Below are 18,112 nucleotides of genomic sequence, written 5' to 3'. Positions count from 1 at the left end.
TATCATGATTCTCTTTTAGCATGTAGATATTGGTCATAAGTCATAACATTTACTTTGCAATTTAAGATTACCCAGTGATCACAGTTTGGTTAAAAAAAGAAAATCAAGGAACAAAAGAAAAACAAAGAAAAAAGATTGATTGAAAAGAAAAAAAGGACAGGAAAGAACTAAGAATAAATTAATTTCAGAACGATTGATCTCTTAAAGAGTGATGGACATCAGGTTATTGAAACTATTAATAGTTTCACTGCATAAGTAAATGAGTGTCAAGATTAGATAACTTTAACCTCTTCTACGCGTTACATAACAGTGCACTTCTCCTCAGCCTTGGATTTCATCTCCACAAACGTGGCCTGAGCCTTTTCTTTGATCTGATCCATATCCATGTTCTGAAGGTTCTGCATTTGACCCATGATGGATTCCTTTTCCTCCTCCGGCGGCACCTCTCCATCCACCATCTTGATCAGTTCTTCTGGCACGTCAATGTCGTCTCCGGCCTGCTGAATCATAATCTCGTCCTGTTCGCTCTGGGAAAAACACATCAGCATGTCAATCAATCCTTATTTGAAAAAGATAATCCGAACACATAGGTGGTGACATTGCGCTTTTTAGCTACTTCAGTAATGATAATGGTAACACTTTATTTTGTGTCACCGGTGTCATTGTTACATGTAGTCACTATAGTAATAACTATAAATTATGCATAATTACATACAATTAACCCTAAACCAAACCCTCATCCTAACCCTATATAGTAAGTACATGTAGTAAATTATTATTACTCAGTACTTAAATGTATAATTACACTGTAATACTGACACCTTAAAATAAAGTGTAACCATGATAACATTGTCTCTCAAAATAATAATGGTCATTTAATACCCATTGGGGCGCCTGTCTTGAAAAACCTGGATATATGAGGTAGCCTAATCATAAATTACCGATTTATACAACTGGAAAGGCCATGCAAATTAATAAAATCTTTACCTCCCTTGGCATTTTTGTACATTTTCCCTAAGGAGTCAGACTTCTCTAAAGATGATTTCTAGTATAACCATTCTTATTAATGAATCTTCATTTCAACAGATGTCAATCGACATGAAATCTCACAGCAATTTGTAATTATTTTACATTTTTGGCAAATTGGTGGGTAGGTTTTAGGGGCCGGGTTACGGGTGGCCTTTCATAATGACTGTTCATTCACATCAAATTGCCACCTCGTACAAGTAACGTTTTCCTGTGAGATCAGGTTGGGAAATACTGTAGAATCACATACAGCAGTGCTTTTATAGCTCAGTTTAGAGAATCACTGCGGGTGGTTAAGCCTTATTCATCCAAAGTGACTATTTTAGTCTTACTATTTTATGACTTAATCTCCTGCCACAATCTGCAATGGAAGCTTTAACACACGTGATATAGTTCAACCATCTTTTCAAACTGATGCTATTAATGTGCTGCTTACAGTCGGTCAGGGACAGGAATAACTCAATTAAGGCAAGACACCTCAGGTGAATAGGATTAAAAAAAAAAATACTAACAGATATCACCATACGTACTCAGTTGATTTATTACATTAAGAATTGCACTTTTTTACATTACAAATTCCCAAAATTATGTGTGTAAATATGCAAATGTGGGATTATCTAATTAAATGTGCACTAATTTGCATACATTTCCAGAACAGAAACCTGAACATTGTATAAAGACGGGTTCAAAAGTCTTGTTTCATTCCGTTGACATAGAGTCGAAGGTTTTTACAAAGGGGATTTTGGATATATATATATATTTTTAGGAATAAAATGTTTTATACATTTAATATAGATGGGAATAAAACTATAAAGTTTTGTGTAGTGTCTGTAGTGTTCTGGCTTAAGCATCATTGAGAAGGATTCCTGGATTATCTCCGTCTGGGACTCTCACCTTTGGAATTCGATATTTGTCTCTTAAACAAGTCCTCAAACAAGCCCTTTCTGCTTTTCTTGTAGAATATTCTGCATCTCTCTCCATCCTTGATTGACGGGGAAAACACAGAGAACAGGAATATAAAAGAACAGCAAAAACACCAGTTGCATTCAAGAACTGCAACAACAGAGCAGCATACCGCACATTTACCATGTAGTTTCTTTCACAGCTCAACCAATGTAATGCTCAGTAACTCAGATAATAGTTTCATGTGAAAGACTTATTTCACGCAAAACGTTTTTTTTTTTAATGTGTTTGGAAGGGTTGTTATATTTATAGTCAATGAGTTTATAAACCAGTTTAATTTCTAACCCAATGTTCTTTAAAAGAGATTCAAACTTACTTTTCCTCCACCATCTGCTTCTGATACTCCTCATATTCCTCCCTGGACATTCCATCATGAGACATTTTGCTAGTTGTTCCAGCTTCTTCACCTGGCTGATCACAATGAATGTGAACTGATGATCTTTGGAAAAGAAAGATGCACTTCTCCTTTCCTTTTTTTTTTTCCTGAATCAAGCTTCGTTCTAGCTTCAGGATTGGTCTATCAGAGTAAATCCAATGAGAGGCTTTTCTGAGCAAGAGCCCTGCAGACGAGTTGCATCATCAAGAACATCCTAATTCCTGACAATGACCCAAGACAAAAAAAGAGTAACAATATTCTGCCAAATTCCATCAGCTCGTCTGAGGACTCTATTTTCATTGCCGGAAATTATTAATTAATCATTTGCTCAATATTTGCAACTTTGTCAAGGCCTTGCAGTGTTATATAAAAACTTTCACCAAAAAAATTGACTATTGTGCCAGACAGTTTCAGGGATTCATTTATGTTTGTTTGTATGTAGGCCTATGTATTTATTTATTTATGATGAATGCTAATAATAATTACAGTTGCATCTGCAATCATTAATTGTTGTTAATTAAGAATAAGAAGAATAAGAATAAATGAATATATTATATATAATTATATATATACTGTATATTGTTGTTGTTGCTATTATTATTATTTCCATCCAAAAATGCTTTTCTCATAAAATTTGATTATTTGTGTGGGGATTCTCAAGAAAAATATTTGTATTTATTTATTTATTAAATTGCATCTAAATTGGTTATTGTTAAATAATAATAAAAATAAATTATTATTGTTATTGCTGCTGCTATTATTAGTCCCAAAACACCTTTTTCATAAAATGTGATTATTTGTGTGGGAGACTTTCAGGAAATGATTTGTTTGTTTGCTTGTTAGAATACTAATAATAATTACAGTTGCCTTTGCAATCATTAATTATCGATAAATATTAATAATAATTATAACAACAGCAATGATAAATGTATATTATTATTACAATTTATATCTCAGAAAAAATCTGATCTAATACCGTAAATCCTGAAAGTGTGATTACAGTCATGCAAAGTTCTAATAATTAGTTTCGTTTCTACATATATGCCTTAAAATAAGCTCTACATTATGTTAAATAAATCACTGTAAGTATGGATTTTATATACTTATAAACATGTTTTGTTTCAACCCAGATCCATTCAAAATGTAAATTCAGAATATATAATTTTTAATTAATAATAAAAAAAAAATTTAATAAAAATGTTCCCCTATAACAGAGTTGAACTACTGATCTTCCAGTGTAAGTTTATACAATGAAATACTGACTGTAAGATCAATTGTGCTGTTTGAACCATATGGGACATTTGAACCTCCTTATAGGGACATTTTAGGCCTAATCACTTTGCCTGTGTTAATGCTAACTGCATAACATTTGGCACTGGTGTGTATTTTTATTGTAATTTTACTATTTCACCACTATTTCCTTAAAAAATATTTTTTGCACTAGGTACACAAGATACTCTCTCTCATCGCCTTTTGGACAAAAATGGCCCCATTGAAACCCATTAAAACTGCAATTTTTTATCCCAGGGCCATTTAACCATATAAAATGTTGCAACCTTTGATAAGAGGCTTTCATTCTGTTGGCAAGGCTTCAAAATTTAAAATTGTACTATTTTTTACTAGATGGTGCCATTTTTTCAGGTTTGGTCTATAAAGTAAATACTCGCTTTATTCCTATTTTCTGCTTCGGCATAGAGCCAATTGGATAAATTATGCAACGATATTTGTGTGGGTGTGTTGGTATGGATGTCAGAGTGTGGTTGGTATGCGTGTTATAAAAACAAAATGTGTGTGCATGTATGTGTTTGTAATATTGAGAGAGGAAAAACTCAACTGCAAATCTAAAATCCAATCATGTGCAGTTTTGCCGGCACCCAATGGGGAAAGTCTGTGACTGCGCCCAAACAAGATCTTACCGAAAGCTCATTTTTTGAGATATCAACCTCAAATTTGGAACACAACTTATTTATATTTATGGCTTTGATTTTCTAGCCGTTTTAGATTTCAACTTGTTTTATAAAATATATATTTTAAAAACTTTTTTGGGGATTTACTCATTCATTTTTTTTTTTACTTCAGCAATAATATGCCAAGGGTCTTCTTTAAAATGATACCAAACTTACGCTTCACATTTTTATGACAGTTTTTTGACATGGACTTTTTTGTCCTCTATGGACCTATGTGCAACTTTATTTAAATGATGCACAAACAAAATGGTATTACTCCTTTATATATGTCAAGAAATGTTGAACGTGGTAAACGTCAAAGCATAACAGTATTAAACAGAAAGGGTGAGGGGTTATATATTATGGATAAATAAATACAAATTTGTAATATTATTTGTTCATTATTTAATATATGAATAATACATTATTATTCATATATTGAATGAAAATGCAATATATGAATCCCCCTCCCCTCTATTTTCATTGGTCCACTGGATGATTGGGTAATTCATTGATTAATTAGGTCAGGTGGGATAATTCATCATGCTGATATATAAGTTGTATTTAGTTGTATATTTGTTGTTTGCCTGACGAAGACCTTGTGGTCGAAACGTTTAAAGCTAATGAATGGCAGTGTGCCAGTTGTTTTGTATTTTATTTAAACACTGAGATGTGCCAGCAGTTCACAGTGTCTGCTCCATCTCAATAGAGGGTGATGTTACAGGCTCTCCTACATCATCTGATCAGGCACTGCTGTAGCCACCTCCTGACACTCATGATTAATTTAAAGCAGGAAGCTGCAAGCATACACCAGCCTTGCCAAGTCACCATAGCAGCAGTAAGGATGGGTGAAGGGAGGGGTGGGGGTGTGTGTTGTCCCTGGGGACCTGCTTCCGAAAAGAAGACGCACCAGTAAAGATGCCTCGCACACAGCAGAGCTGCAGGGAAGGAACGCTCTTCTCCATGGCTAACGTCATGCTTCTCACCTTACTTCTTCTCTACTGTGATGGGATGAACACAGGTTTGGCACGTCTGCTTGTTAGTCTAGTGTAACATTAGGGCAGTGTTATGTCATTTTCAAGCTTTGACATTTTGACCTTGCTATCATTTAGACTGAAATGAAGACCTCTCGATTGTTATTCCAGTGTTTCTATGGGATAGTCAAGTAATTGCACTATTCCTGAATCTTTTTTATTGTTCAATAAGCTGAGGCTTATTATAGTCATGCAAATCTCATTTAACCTTGACTAGGCCTGTCTCTCTAGTAGAAGTGAGTTAGTATTGTAAATTCAATGCAACATGACATTTGAATGTGACACATTGTCTTTTTTTCCCCAGAGACAACCTCTTCACCAGAGTCAGATCCTGTAATTACAACCAAAAAAGCTGTATCTAAAGGTACGGGTTCCCTGTCATATCGTATTAGCCAACACAAGCATGCATTTGACATCAACGGATGTATTTAAAAGTGTACAAATGATAAAATACACATTTAGTTGCAACGAAGAGGTTTGTTTTGCTGATCGGGCTACAAATGTTTTGGCATACAGGTCAAAGTCAAGTCATTATTGAAGAGCTTACAATCCTGACACCCCAATATTTAGAGCTTATATGTAACTTCACTGATTTACCAAGTAACCCCCATTACATTACTGGCTATTGGACTAAAGATGGACAAGAAATTGAAAACTCTGAAGAAACTGTAAATAGAAACAATGAACAGTATATTCTTAAAAAGACGTAAGTGGATGTCTATTTACACAAAATGATTATGTGTCATTTATATAAAATGTCGAAATAATGCAAAGTAAACAAGAAAATCAGTACTACTAAACAATGACTTAAGACTGCTCTAAGTTGTTTAACCTTCCTTCATAGTTTCAGTATACAGACCAGAGACCTGGGAAATTATTCGTGCGTCTTCAGAGAAAATGAGGCACAAGCAACATTTGTTTTAGATGGTATGTTTATCCTTTTATGCACATCTTGGGATGGTTTTCATATTTACCATTGTTTGAGATTTTGGCGGTTAAACTGATGTATTGTGCTTTTCCTCAAGTTCCGGTAATGAAAGACAAAAGAGACAAGCCGATAGTGAGCTACATTGGAGATTCAGTTGTACTCGAGTGTAAACTCAAACACACACCAAACACATGGAACTGGTACAAGGCAAACAACACTGAAAAGGTGAATCAGAAATGAGGAATGTGGGATTGATTATTACCACACAATAAAAGGCTTATTCAAATACAGTGTTATTTTATATACTATTATAGTATCTATTCATATTTTGAATTAGCTTTTGTTTTTTTATTTTAAGGGATTTTGTTTTTTTTTTAGGAATTGAATGTACTTATTGTCATTTTTATTAGTTTATTTTTATTTTTATGGATACACTATTTTACAGTACTTAGTTACCCAAGAAAGTACTGGTAATATAAGGTTTGGTTTAAGAGTAGGTTCAGGGTTAGTACCATAGGTTAGTACCTAGTTATAACACAGTTATTGTAATTTAAGTACATCATATACATGGGGAACATGACTGTAAAATAAAATGCTACCATCTTGATTTCATTTTTAGTCAGATTTGGTAACACATTACAACCAGACAAGGTTTAAATTTGTTAACATTAGTACACTACATTAAGCAAACAATGAAAAATGCGTCTAAAGCATTTATTAAATACAGTTCACATTCATTTTAATTGATTCAAAATCAAAAGTTGTATCTGTTTATATTTTTTAATGGTCCTGACTGAGCTAACATGAACTATAAACAATTACCGTTGTATTTTTCATTGTTAACGTTAGTTCATTAAATAAATAATGTTAAAGGGATAGTTCACCCAAAAATGAAAATTCTGTCATCATTTACTAACCCTGAAGTTGTTCTAAACCTTTATGTATCAAACAGTTGATAGACCCCATTGACTTCCATAGAATGGGGGGATTACTATTCAGGTCAGTGTTTGGTTTACTGACATTCTTCAAAATTTCATATTTTGTGTTCAGCAGAACAACTTGAGGGTGAGTAAATGATGACAGAATTTTCATTTTTCGGGTGAACTGTCCCTTTAAGTAATTGGACCTTTTTTGACAGGTTTACCAAGGCAGCATTTCTTTTCATCTAATATTTATATTTGATCTTAATTTCATCTTTCAGTTAGTGTAAATGATTTTTAGTTGTAGTTTTAAGTTCTAGTTAACAATAACACTGTTCTTATCAATACTTTTCTCTTCACAGGTGTTCATCAATGTCACCGCAAACCCTCTGGACTATAAGATCCTTAATAATGGAAGTAAAACCAAACTGACTGTACTGAATCTGACTGAGGAAGATTCTGGAAAGTACATCTGCAGTGCTGAGTTTGACATCAAACCCAGCGAGTCGTATGTGGAGCTGAAGGTCATGTCGTACACTGAGCCTCTCAAACCCTTCATAGCCATAGTGGTTGAAGTCGTCGTCCTGGTCACACTGATTTTGCTTTGGGAAAAATGCAACAAGCCACAACAGAACAACTCTTCTGGAGGAGGTACAGTAATACTTCAATGATTAATAGGAAGGCCGTCGTTCATATTTATTTAGAGCCGTCACAAATCTAAATTCTCTGCAAATTTTCCTTTTGCAGAGAATGATGTCTACTCTGAACAAACCAGAAAACTGTAAGTGCATTTATTAGATGAGTTCACTGAAGCCTGATGGTAAAATAGTTACACTTGTTTCGAGTTTTTTCAGACATTGTTAGTGATGGTGCTGATTTCTGTTCTAGCACTCATGATGACAGCAATGGATTGGAGAACAATACGGCAAGACAAAGAAAACTGGAGCATTGAGATTTTCATTAAATCAGATGAAAGAGCAGCGTGTGATTATAGAAAACATTTTTATTCTGCTTTTTAATTCTTGTGGTTTGAATCACATGAGCAATAAGGTTTTTTGTCTGTCACAGCAATATCCTATATCATATATATTTACATTCCTAATATTAAATGTTTTTAAACTGCATGTTTTCATACTTCAACATAGTGCTATTGTAAAAGTTTCAGGATGACCTATTTTGGACATCAGTTTAATATAATAATATATAAGGTCGGTCAACTAATGATGAAGCTGATTCCTGAAGGCTTAGGGTTAGCTCACTTTATGAAGAACATGCTTTAGGCTTTTATTCAAATAACATTTACCACCGCACATGCACAGAAGTCAATGAAAGCTCACCTGTCCTTGTTTGACAAGCGAGGACCAATAGGGTTTGTTCATCATGTAAAGTAATTGTGTCTCTTCAGAAGACTTGATTATTTTTTTATGTGTTTTTGCACTTTGTGAAAGTTTTTGTTGTGTGGGCTTTCAATGGAGGGACGGAAATGAAGAGCAAATATTAAAAACTTAATCTTAATTTGCCTTTCAGAGATATAAGTCTTATGGTTTTGGAACACCATGAAGGTGGCTTGTTTAGTCACGGACACTTAATATTCAGCAATATTACTGATTTGAATGCAGTGACACTATCGGATGAGAACTGAACTGGGCTGCGTTTCCCAAAAGCTTTGTAAACCTAAGTTGATCGTAGAGACTATTAGTGACAATTGTTCTACGATCAACTTAAGCTTATGATGCTTTTGGGAAACACCGCCCTGGATGATGACATGGTTTTCTGCAGAGCTGCTTTATATTTGAATTGATCTGATTTCATATTTGATGTACAACACTGAACTGATTAATAACTATTCACTATTGTCCTTTTAGAGCTGCTTTACAAGCAGAGAATTCTGCTTGCATTCTTGAATCGTTATTTTCCCGTTATCACTGTAAAGCTGTTTTGAAATAATCTGTATTGTATAAAGCACTAAATAAAGGTGACGAATCCAAAACAAAATCTTCTAGTTTTAAATCAAACTTGAATGGAGACAAAAACTACACAGCTGCATATATTATGTTTATTGACACACACAGAACAATCATATCATATATCCATGCTTCGGCGTTCTCACTGTGGTTTGTTCAACAGAAACTGCAGCATCAGTTTCAGAACTGCATCATTCCAGCCCACTATGTCTCCGTCTGTGACTCTCTCATACAAGCGCATGCTTTCTGTGCCCCAGCATAAGTTCTTCCTGGCATTGTTGCCATCAGCCCTTGGACTCAGAGCCAAAGTATTGAGCTGATAGCAGAAAAATGAGAAGAACTGCCCATCTGTGATGACAGCCTGAGACACAAACGGCCTGCTCACGTCCTCTTCACTCCAAAAGCCTTGGCAGAACAAAACATATTTAGTTAAGGAAGAAATACTTTTTCTTTATAATAGAGATCACAATTCTGAATGGACCACTAAATGTGTTTTACTAGAGGTTCTGACAAAATGTTAATTGCTATAATCCATTAAAAAAAATATTTAATTAATTTGAATTATTTTTAATCCGTTTGAATAAATGATTCAATGACTCGCTCATTGTTGTGGCAAAAATTCATCTCAAACAAACATCACTGCGTAAGAGACACTCAGAGTCAAATTATATAAAATAGAAGTATTTATTCTTGCAAGAATAGGAGCAGTCTAATACACAGTTGTTACCCTGTGCAGAAGAGTGACACCCAACAGGAAGATATGAGACAGCCTTTATACTGTTTTCAAGGTTCCTCCTCACCCGCTGTACCTTTCACCCACTCAGATAAGGTCCTTACTGCTGTTCAGTTTCTACTTAAAGACACAAACTGGTACTGAAATAAACTGGCCAAAACTGACCATCCCTAAGGTCAGAGGTCCTGTCCCATATGTTCCTGAAAAGTCACGCACAAGCACGTACACACATATACTTTTATACATTGAATAGGTTCTTTCTCTTATGATACCTGTTGGGGATCAATGACTATTAAAATTTCCACAACACTCATATTCATTACTGGATGAATCAGCGTTTTTGAACAAATCTCTGGAATTAATGATTCAACGACACAGACACTTTTCGCCACCTACTGGTGTAACCCTGGAATTAGAAGTGTCAAGTTTATTTTAAAGGGTGATTTACTGATGCAGATTTGAATGTTCCGAGATTTGAATGTTTCGCTGTGATTGTCAAAGGTTTAAAAGACATTGCCAAATAATTGTCATTTAGGAATAAGATCACGTGGGTGTTGGAATCGAGTTTGCAATATTTTAACGATTAATCGTGCAGCTCTAGTTTATTTTAACCTGACCTCAGGACAATTCTGGCATTATTTAAGAAAAATTACCCCCCAAAAGATCAAAATACTAACCTTGATACATAGCCTGTGCCCCTGTCCATGCAAACAGGCTGGCAATACCGTTCGCTCTTAGTGACACCTCGACTTGATCAGAGAGGCTTCTCTTGCTCATTTTGTCCCTGCGAAACCTATCAGGGACCATGTGAAACTGTGTGTGACCGTAGCAGCATGGATCTTCCAGTTTGGCGCCTGTGGAGTAAAACAGGCACATAGTTCATTCAGCATAATGAATTTAAATTCAAAACTAATAGTTAATTTATCATGTACCACCGGCCATAGGAGGCTTTGCAACTACAGCAGTGGGTCTAAGCTGGTATGTACCCAGCTTAATCAATTGAACCAATTGTTCACTGTTTCCAAGAGCTTGAAACACCCACACAAGGGTGACCCCTGCTGGTCAGAACGGTGAAAATGCAGCAAACATGCATAAAACACCCTTTACAAATTAATTGCAAATGTTTTATTGAAGGTGTAGTCTATTAAACACAATTAACAAATCATCTAATACCATTAAAAATAAAGTGTATTTATCAATGTGTTATTGTAGGGCTTGTTTTGTTTGTTTAATGAAGCTTCGTTTATCAGACCAATAAGAGACTTTAACTACTACTCTTCCTTTTTATTATACAATTGTGTCATTAATGTCTATACATTTATAAAAATGTATCCAAATATATAGACACTGGTTCACGGGTTCATAGAGATCACCGCCCTCAAGAGGCAGACCATTCAAATTGCGAAACATTTTGAAGCTGTTGTGTTGCAAGGACACCTCGAAACCACGTGACAATGGCAGTTTGATACATGGTTTGAAAAATGATTCTCAAAGGTTTCGAAGCTTCATGAAGCAGTGTTTCAAAAGCACACATCACTAAATACAGGTGTACATAAAATTTTCTACAACTGACACCAGCAATGTGTTAAGACCAATGCTCAATAAATAGATAAATTACTAACAATACAAAGAGGTTTTTTTAATGTATAATAGTGAAAACTTTGTTAATTATGTAATTAGTTAATTAGCCTAAATGTAAGTCCTTTAGAGTTAACAAGCAACATGGGAACTTTCTCCATTAATATAAAATGTGCAACATCCAATTCAAATTTGGAGTTACAATTATCTGTTGCATCATGGGATATCTGAAGACAAAAACCTGGAAACAAACTAGTGTTGTAAATGTTAACTAACAAAATTCATTTTGTTTGAAAGAAAGCGGAAAGAAAAAAAACAGATGAAAACAAACTTAATCTTAAAAATGGAAAGAAAAAAAATGCTGCTTTGGCAACTAACCCCCCCCAAAAATTGAGTAGAACTATACAATTACTAAAACTGAAATAAAAATAAATTAAAGCTAAATATAAATACTTAAAAATACATTAAATAATAATAAATACTATTTTACAACATTATTCTTTATATACTAAAATAAGACTTGAACAGACCAACCTATGAAGATGTTGTTGTCATACTGTCTCCTGAACAAGGGGAGCCGGTCAGGAGCCAAACTGATGACAGGAACTTCAGCAGAGATCTCTGCCTCAAGAGGAACAAACTGCAGGAAATGACATCACTCTTAAGCACATATCATACATTAACGCTAATCCCCCAAAATCTTGCATGACAACAGCAATTACCACAGACTTTGTTAAAGTTACAGTTTAAACAACTGCCTGTAGTAATCATTAAATTCACATAAATTATATTCATCATAATCATAATAGGGAGGGAGTATGAAACCTACCTCAGGAAGTTGTTGTGGGATTCTGATCTGACTGTGAGGTTTGTCATCAATCTGGAATCTCATCGGCTCGATCCGTCCACTCCTGTGTCCTGCTGGAATAGTCCTTTCTCCCCGTAACCAGTAATAGTTGACTTGAGGGTCAAAATCTTCAAAACATAAATAAGAAAATATATAAATAATATATATATATATATATATATATATATATATATATATATATATATATTTTTTTTAAGCCAGTATGAAATGGAAGTTGCAATAGTCTTCCCTATTGTGATGTATATACGAGTGAAATGGCTTCTCGAACAGGAAACAATGTAGGATTGGAATTGATTTTGTCCATCTGGATTTGATTGGATCTTTGGATTGTTGAGTTTTGCTCTAGACATTATACAGAGCAGCGCCATGACAGGTATGAAAGCGAGGCTGTGAGGATTATACTTGCCGTGTTTTCAATGGCATCTGTTCTAAAAACTGTATAAAACTCTTAGATCACTTATTTTTCAAAGCTCATGTTGTCTGGAGCTTTTTGTTTACTGACATTTCTTGGAAAGATATTTTTGCACTGTTTAATCAGCAGAACAAACTAAAACACATTACATAACAGTACCTACTGAACAATACCCACTTAAGAGATGCATGGATCACTCACAGCATCACTTTTATTCAAAGATGGCGCTGCTGTGAAAATGGTCTTTTGCTGTGATGTGATATGATTGACAGGTTACCCCGCCCTCACACCAGTAAACGCGTCATCAGAGAAGAGTAGTTGTTGCAAGAGGGGGGGGGGGGGGGGGTATCTATCTCTGTAGATAGATAGATAGACAGATAGATATCCCCTTATACAATTACTCTTATATTATATTTTGATATAAGATTACAGGCCACATTATTACTTTAAAAAAGGAAAGAAGTATGTGGCACGGATAAATCATTCATAATAAACACATGAATTATTACATAAAAACACGTCAATTTTGATTCCATTGTGACTTTAACCAACATAAAGAGAAATCTCACATTACTGAATGAGAAATCTTTAAGTTATGTTGCAGTAAAAAGTAACCATGGAGGTCAAACTCACCTAAACTAGACAGACACAGCACGGGGTTTTCTTTGGCAGGAAGGTTTTTTAGAGCACAGACCATGTTCCTTAAAAACGGAGTGACGAACTTCTCTTGCTCTCTGTGGATGAAAGTTCTCCCTTTCTTCAAGTACCAATGTTCTTGTAAGATGAAGCTGCAGACCACAGACCGCAACTCAGACAACACAGACTCATCAATCACCGGCGCGGAGTGTCTTTCGGTGTATTTCTCTGGCAGACCGCTGAGATATGCTGTTTTGGTGTAGTGCTGGTACCATTTATCCGCGTTGAGAGCAAATGTCTGTGGATAAATCACGTACTTCTTGCGCTGAACACGAGTGAGCGCGCGGATCTTCTCCTGGACGGGTCGCGCGCGCAGCTGCTCGAAGAACTCAGTGACCACGCGGCGCTTCGCTGACTTACTCTTCGCGGTCCGAGAGGGCAGAATAGGTGGATATAAACTCTTTGCTGTGGAAGCTTCAACTTGAACATTTCTGTTACAGACGAGGCGTGCTGATGTAGTGTAGAGAAAAGGATGCAAGGGCAACCTGCCGCAAGACGCCATGTTTTCCCCACGTGATCTGTAGAGTTATTCTTCTGTCATTCAGTGTCACTGTATGGTTTTCTACTGCCATCTGCTGGAGCGGGTGAGGGGAGCATAATACGTGTAAAGCCTGGGTTCATAGCAGACAGCCCGTGTTTAGATTAAGACAAGATTAGACCTTAGTTCAATTAGGACATTTAAGTAGCTTTTATAAACTTTCCTTAGAAAAATAAAACATTACTGGTGTGCATCTTGAGACAACAATGGCTCTAAAAGATATTTTAAGATATGTCAGTTTAAGTTGCTTTTAGTTAAAACCAAGCGGCAACCTCCCTGTCTCCCTCTTGAAACCAACACGGAAGTGAATTAAACTGCAATTCATCGACTGGCCGCTTGAGGCTGACTGCAAAAGTGAGCCAAATCTTCTTCTTCTTCTTCTTCTTTCTTTTAATGGCGGTTGGCAAACAACTTTTAAGTGTGCATTACCGCCACCTTCTGATATGGAGTGTGGATCACAATAGCCTTTCCTCACTACCCTTAAATAAATATATAAATAAATACATACATCCATAATAAAACCAATAAATAACTTCATAAATATTTAATAACATTATTAATATTCATACATTATCATTATTATTAAATACAACTTTCTAAGACAACTCAACTCATATTCTTCTACTAAGCCCTGTTTTACTCAAAAACATAAATATCGCTCTATACCCTACATGTCCTGAATTCATTTGTAATAGTTCCTTCATTTCAAATCTAATTTTTTCTTTTCTAAACCAGTTTTTCAGCCTCATCCTTTCCTCCTTATACTTTTGACAATTTATAATAACATGTTCTACTGTTTCATTAATATTACAGACCTCACACATCCCGTTTTCATGTTTCCCTATTAATTTAAGCGTACTATTCAATCCAGTATGCCCAAATCTCATTCTTGAAATAATATCCTCTTCCCTTTTATTCCTATTATTTTCTCTCATACCTCCTACCCTCTTTTGGATACTGTAATACATTCTTGCTTTTGTTTCTTTATTCCACTCCTCTTGCCACTTCTTTCTCATTTCTTCTTTGATTATGCTTTTAACTTCCGCCTTACTATAGCTTATTACCATATCTATCTCTGTTCTTTTGGTTGCATTTTTGGCATATTTGTCTGCCATTTCATTTCCTTCTACTCCTATATGAGCTGGAATCCAGATGAATTTTATTACTACTCCTACTCTATTAACTCTATAAACAGCTTGGGCTATTTCCAACAAAATATCATGTCTTGCTTCGGATTGCATGTTCTTAATACTGGTTAACGCACTACTTGAATCTGACCCTATTAACACTTCCCTTGACCTACTATTTTCAACCCACTCAAGGGCTAAGAGAATGGCCAGCATTTCTCCTGTATACACTGATATTTTATCATTTACTCTCTTATTTAACATAACATTCACTTCTGGTATAATGAACGCAGCTCCTACTCTATTATCTTCTGTTTTTGATGCATCTGTATATATCTTAATAAACATAGAATAATTCTCCTCTATATATCTACTAACCTGACTCCTATCAATACTATTCTCTTTTTTCCACTCTAAAAGGTGCAAATCTACCTCTAACTCCCCTAATAGCCAAGGTGGAACATTAGATAATGGCACAGTTGGACTTACCGTCATATCTCCTATCCCTATCTCATCGACTGCAACCCTTATTATCCAACCAAAGCTCTTAATCTGTCGTCTTTCCCTTTCTTGACATGGTTGTAACACCTTCTGAGTCGGGTGACTTTCCTTATGCCCTTTTAAATTTGCCCAGTACGTTAATGCTATCTGATTTCTTCTAATCTCTAATGGCATCTCATTCATTTCTACTTGTAATGCCGCTACTGGGGTTGTTTTAAAAGCACCACAACAGAGTCTCAACGCCTGACTTTGAATAACATCCAACTTTTTCAGTAAAGTTTTTGAAGCAGACCGGTAAACTGTACATCCATAATCTATAACTGCCCTAATTAATCCAATATAAACTACTTTCAATGAAGTCCTATTTGCTCCCCACTCTCTACCTCTCAGACATCTTACTACATTCAATATTCTTTTACATTTTTCAACAACTTTCTCAATATGTATTTTCCAGATAAGTTTTTTGTCAAACCATATCCCGAGATATTTAAAACATTCCACTCTCTCTAGATTTTTATCATAAAGTTTAAGTTGAAACTGTTCTTGATTTTTCCTTTGAGAAAAACAGATTACTTTGGTCTTTGCCACTGAAAACCTAAAACCCCATTCCATTCCCCAACTCTCTACCTTCCCAATTGCCTCTTGCATCTTCCTCACTATATAATCTATATTTCTTCCCTTTTTCCACATAACACCGTCATCTGCGAATAAAGCAACCCTTATAGATCTATCAACTCTACTAAACACTTCATTTATCATAATTGAAAACAAAACTGGACTAACTATACTCCCTTGAGGAGTTCCATTTTCCACTAAATACTTTGTACTCAATTCGGTCCCTACTCTTACTGCGATCCACCTATCAGTTAAAAAATTTTTAATCCAACTATACATTCTCCCTTTTATTCCCAATTGATAACTCTTAATCAAAAGTCCTTGTTTCCACAACATATCGTATGCCTTCTCAACATCAAAAAATACAGATAATATACTTTCTTTATTAATTTGAGCTTTTCTAATTTCACTCTCTAAACATATAGCCGGATCTATTGTGCTTCGTCCCTTTCTAAACCCACTCTGGTAATCCTTTATCAATTCCTTTGTCTCCAAATAATACTTTAATCTTTCATTTATCATTTTTTCCATAATTTTCCCTACATGTGAAGTTAAAGCAATCGGTCTATAACTTTCTGCCAAACTCGGATCCTTACCTGGTTTACATATAGGTACGATAATTGATTCTTTCCACTGTTTTGGCAAACATCCTACTTCCCATACCTTATTATATAATTTTAATAACGTTTCTTTACTCTCATCATTTAAATTTTTAATCATACAATAACTTATTTGATCAATCCCTGGCGTTGTTCTTCCCGATTTTCTTAAGACATTATTCAACTCACCCATTGTAAACATCACATTTATGGTACTTTCATTTTCCCCACCATCCTGTATTACTTCAACACTATCTCTTATTGTTTTCTCCCTCTGCGTCTTTTCCTCATTACTCAAATTACTATTGCTATGTATTCTAACAAATGTCCTTGCCAGCAACTCTGCTTTCCCTTTGTTCTCTATTATTATTTTCTCACCTTCTTTCATTATAGGATATCCATACTCTCTTTTATTTCCTGACATTCTTTTAATCATACCCCATACTCTATCTAGTGGTGTACTTCTTCCTAGAGATTCACAATACTTCCCCCAAAAGTTTTTCTTAACTCTCTTTATTGTCTTCCTTACTACAGCCTGCTTCCTCTTATAATCAATTAAATTCTGAAAGTTATGTGTTCTTTTCAGGATTTTAAATGCTTTATTTCTCTCTTTAATTACCTTTGTGCATTCTTGTGTCCACCACGGAACAATTTTCTTTCTAATACTGCCTCCTCTTTTTGGTATCGACTCTTTTGCTGCACCTAAAATAATACTACTTATTTTTTCATTAAGATCTTCAACTCCCTGATTTATACAAACCTCCTTTAATTTTTCTTTGGACAATATTCTAAAATTGTTCCAATCTGCTTCCTCAAATTTCCACCTACTTACTCTTTCTTTCTTTTGCATATCCCTTTCTATTCCAATTTCTATATATATAGGATAATGATCACTCCCTATAGTACTTTCCTTTTTCACTTCCCAACTACTTATCCCTCCCAAAGACTGGGACACCAACGTAAGATCTATTGCAGTCTCTATACCCTTACTTAAATTTATTCTTGTACCAGACCCATCATTTAGACATACTAATTCCTTTTCATCCAATATTTCTTCTAAAATTTCTCCATTCAAATCTTCTTTTTCACCCCACACCTTACTATGTGCATTAAAATCCCCGCACCAAATAATTTTTCCTCTCCACTCCTCCAGTATTGACTCTAGTTGCACTCTCTCTAGTTTCTTACATGGGTTATAAAAGTTAATCACTTTGATACTTTCTTTCTTATTCCATATTTCAACAACTATTACCTCTAATTCTTGTATTGTTTTTAACCTCCTATATAC

At 35.0% G+C, this 18,112-nt stretch overlaps 3 protein-coding genes across 3 annotated transcripts; 1 reads left to right on the top strand and 2 right to left on the bottom strand.

Annotated features, from left to right (window-relative positions):
- Positions 1-198: 198 nt before the first annotated feature.
- cplx4b (complexin 4b) lies at positions 199-2,460 on the bottom strand. The gene is made up of 3 exons (XM_077231751.1): positions 2,306-2,460; positions 1,921-2,008; positions 199-527 (listed from the first exon to the last, which is right to left on the bottom strand). Exons 1-3 carry the CDS (start codon positions 2,368-2,370, stop codon positions 300-302), a joined length of 381 nt encoding a protein of 126 aa, XP_077087866.1. The 5' UTR covers positions 2,371-2,460; the 3' UTR covers positions 199-299.
- A 2,623-nt stretch (positions 2,461-5,083) lies between these two features.
- Positions 5,084-9,188, top strand: emb (embigin). The gene is made up of 8 exons (XM_077231025.1): positions 5,084-5,332; positions 5,650-5,709; positions 5,862-6,051; positions 6,190-6,272; positions 6,371-6,498; positions 7,556-7,844; positions 7,941-7,974; positions 8,082-9,188. The coding sequence occupies exons 1-8, from the start codon at positions 5,230-5,232 to the stop codon at positions 8,143-8,145; spliced, it is 951 nt and encodes a 316-aa protein (XP_077087140.1). The 5' UTR covers positions 5,084-5,229; the 3' UTR covers positions 8,146-9,188.
- Positions 9,189-9,235: 47 nt separating this feature from the next.
- On the bottom strand, positions 9,236-14,288 carry mrps30 (mitochondrial ribosomal protein S30). The gene is made up of 5 exons (XM_077231737.1): positions 13,382-14,288; positions 12,298-12,443; positions 12,003-12,108; positions 10,568-10,744; positions 9,236-9,562 (listed from the first exon to the last, which is right to left on the bottom strand). The coding sequence occupies exons 1-5, from the start codon at positions 13,944-13,946 to the stop codon at positions 9,300-9,302; spliced, it is 1,257 nt and encodes a 418-aa protein (XP_077087852.1). The 5' UTR covers positions 13,947-14,288; the 3' UTR covers positions 9,236-9,299.
- Positions 14,289-18,112: the final 3,824 nt, after the last annotated feature.

This window comes from Siphateles boraxobius, unplaced genomic scaffold, assembly GCF_051911475.1.
Source record: "Siphateles boraxobius isolate OS27281-9 unplaced genomic scaffold, OSU_SipBor_1 16, whole genome shotgun sequence".
In the NCBI taxonomy this organism is placed as follows: domain Eukaryota; kingdom Metazoa; phylum Chordata; class Actinopteri; order Cypriniformes; family Leuciscidae; genus Siphateles; species Siphateles boraxobius.
The sequence above is the reverse complement of the archived record's forward strand: the minus strand, read 5'-3'. Positions and strand labels throughout refer to the sequence as shown.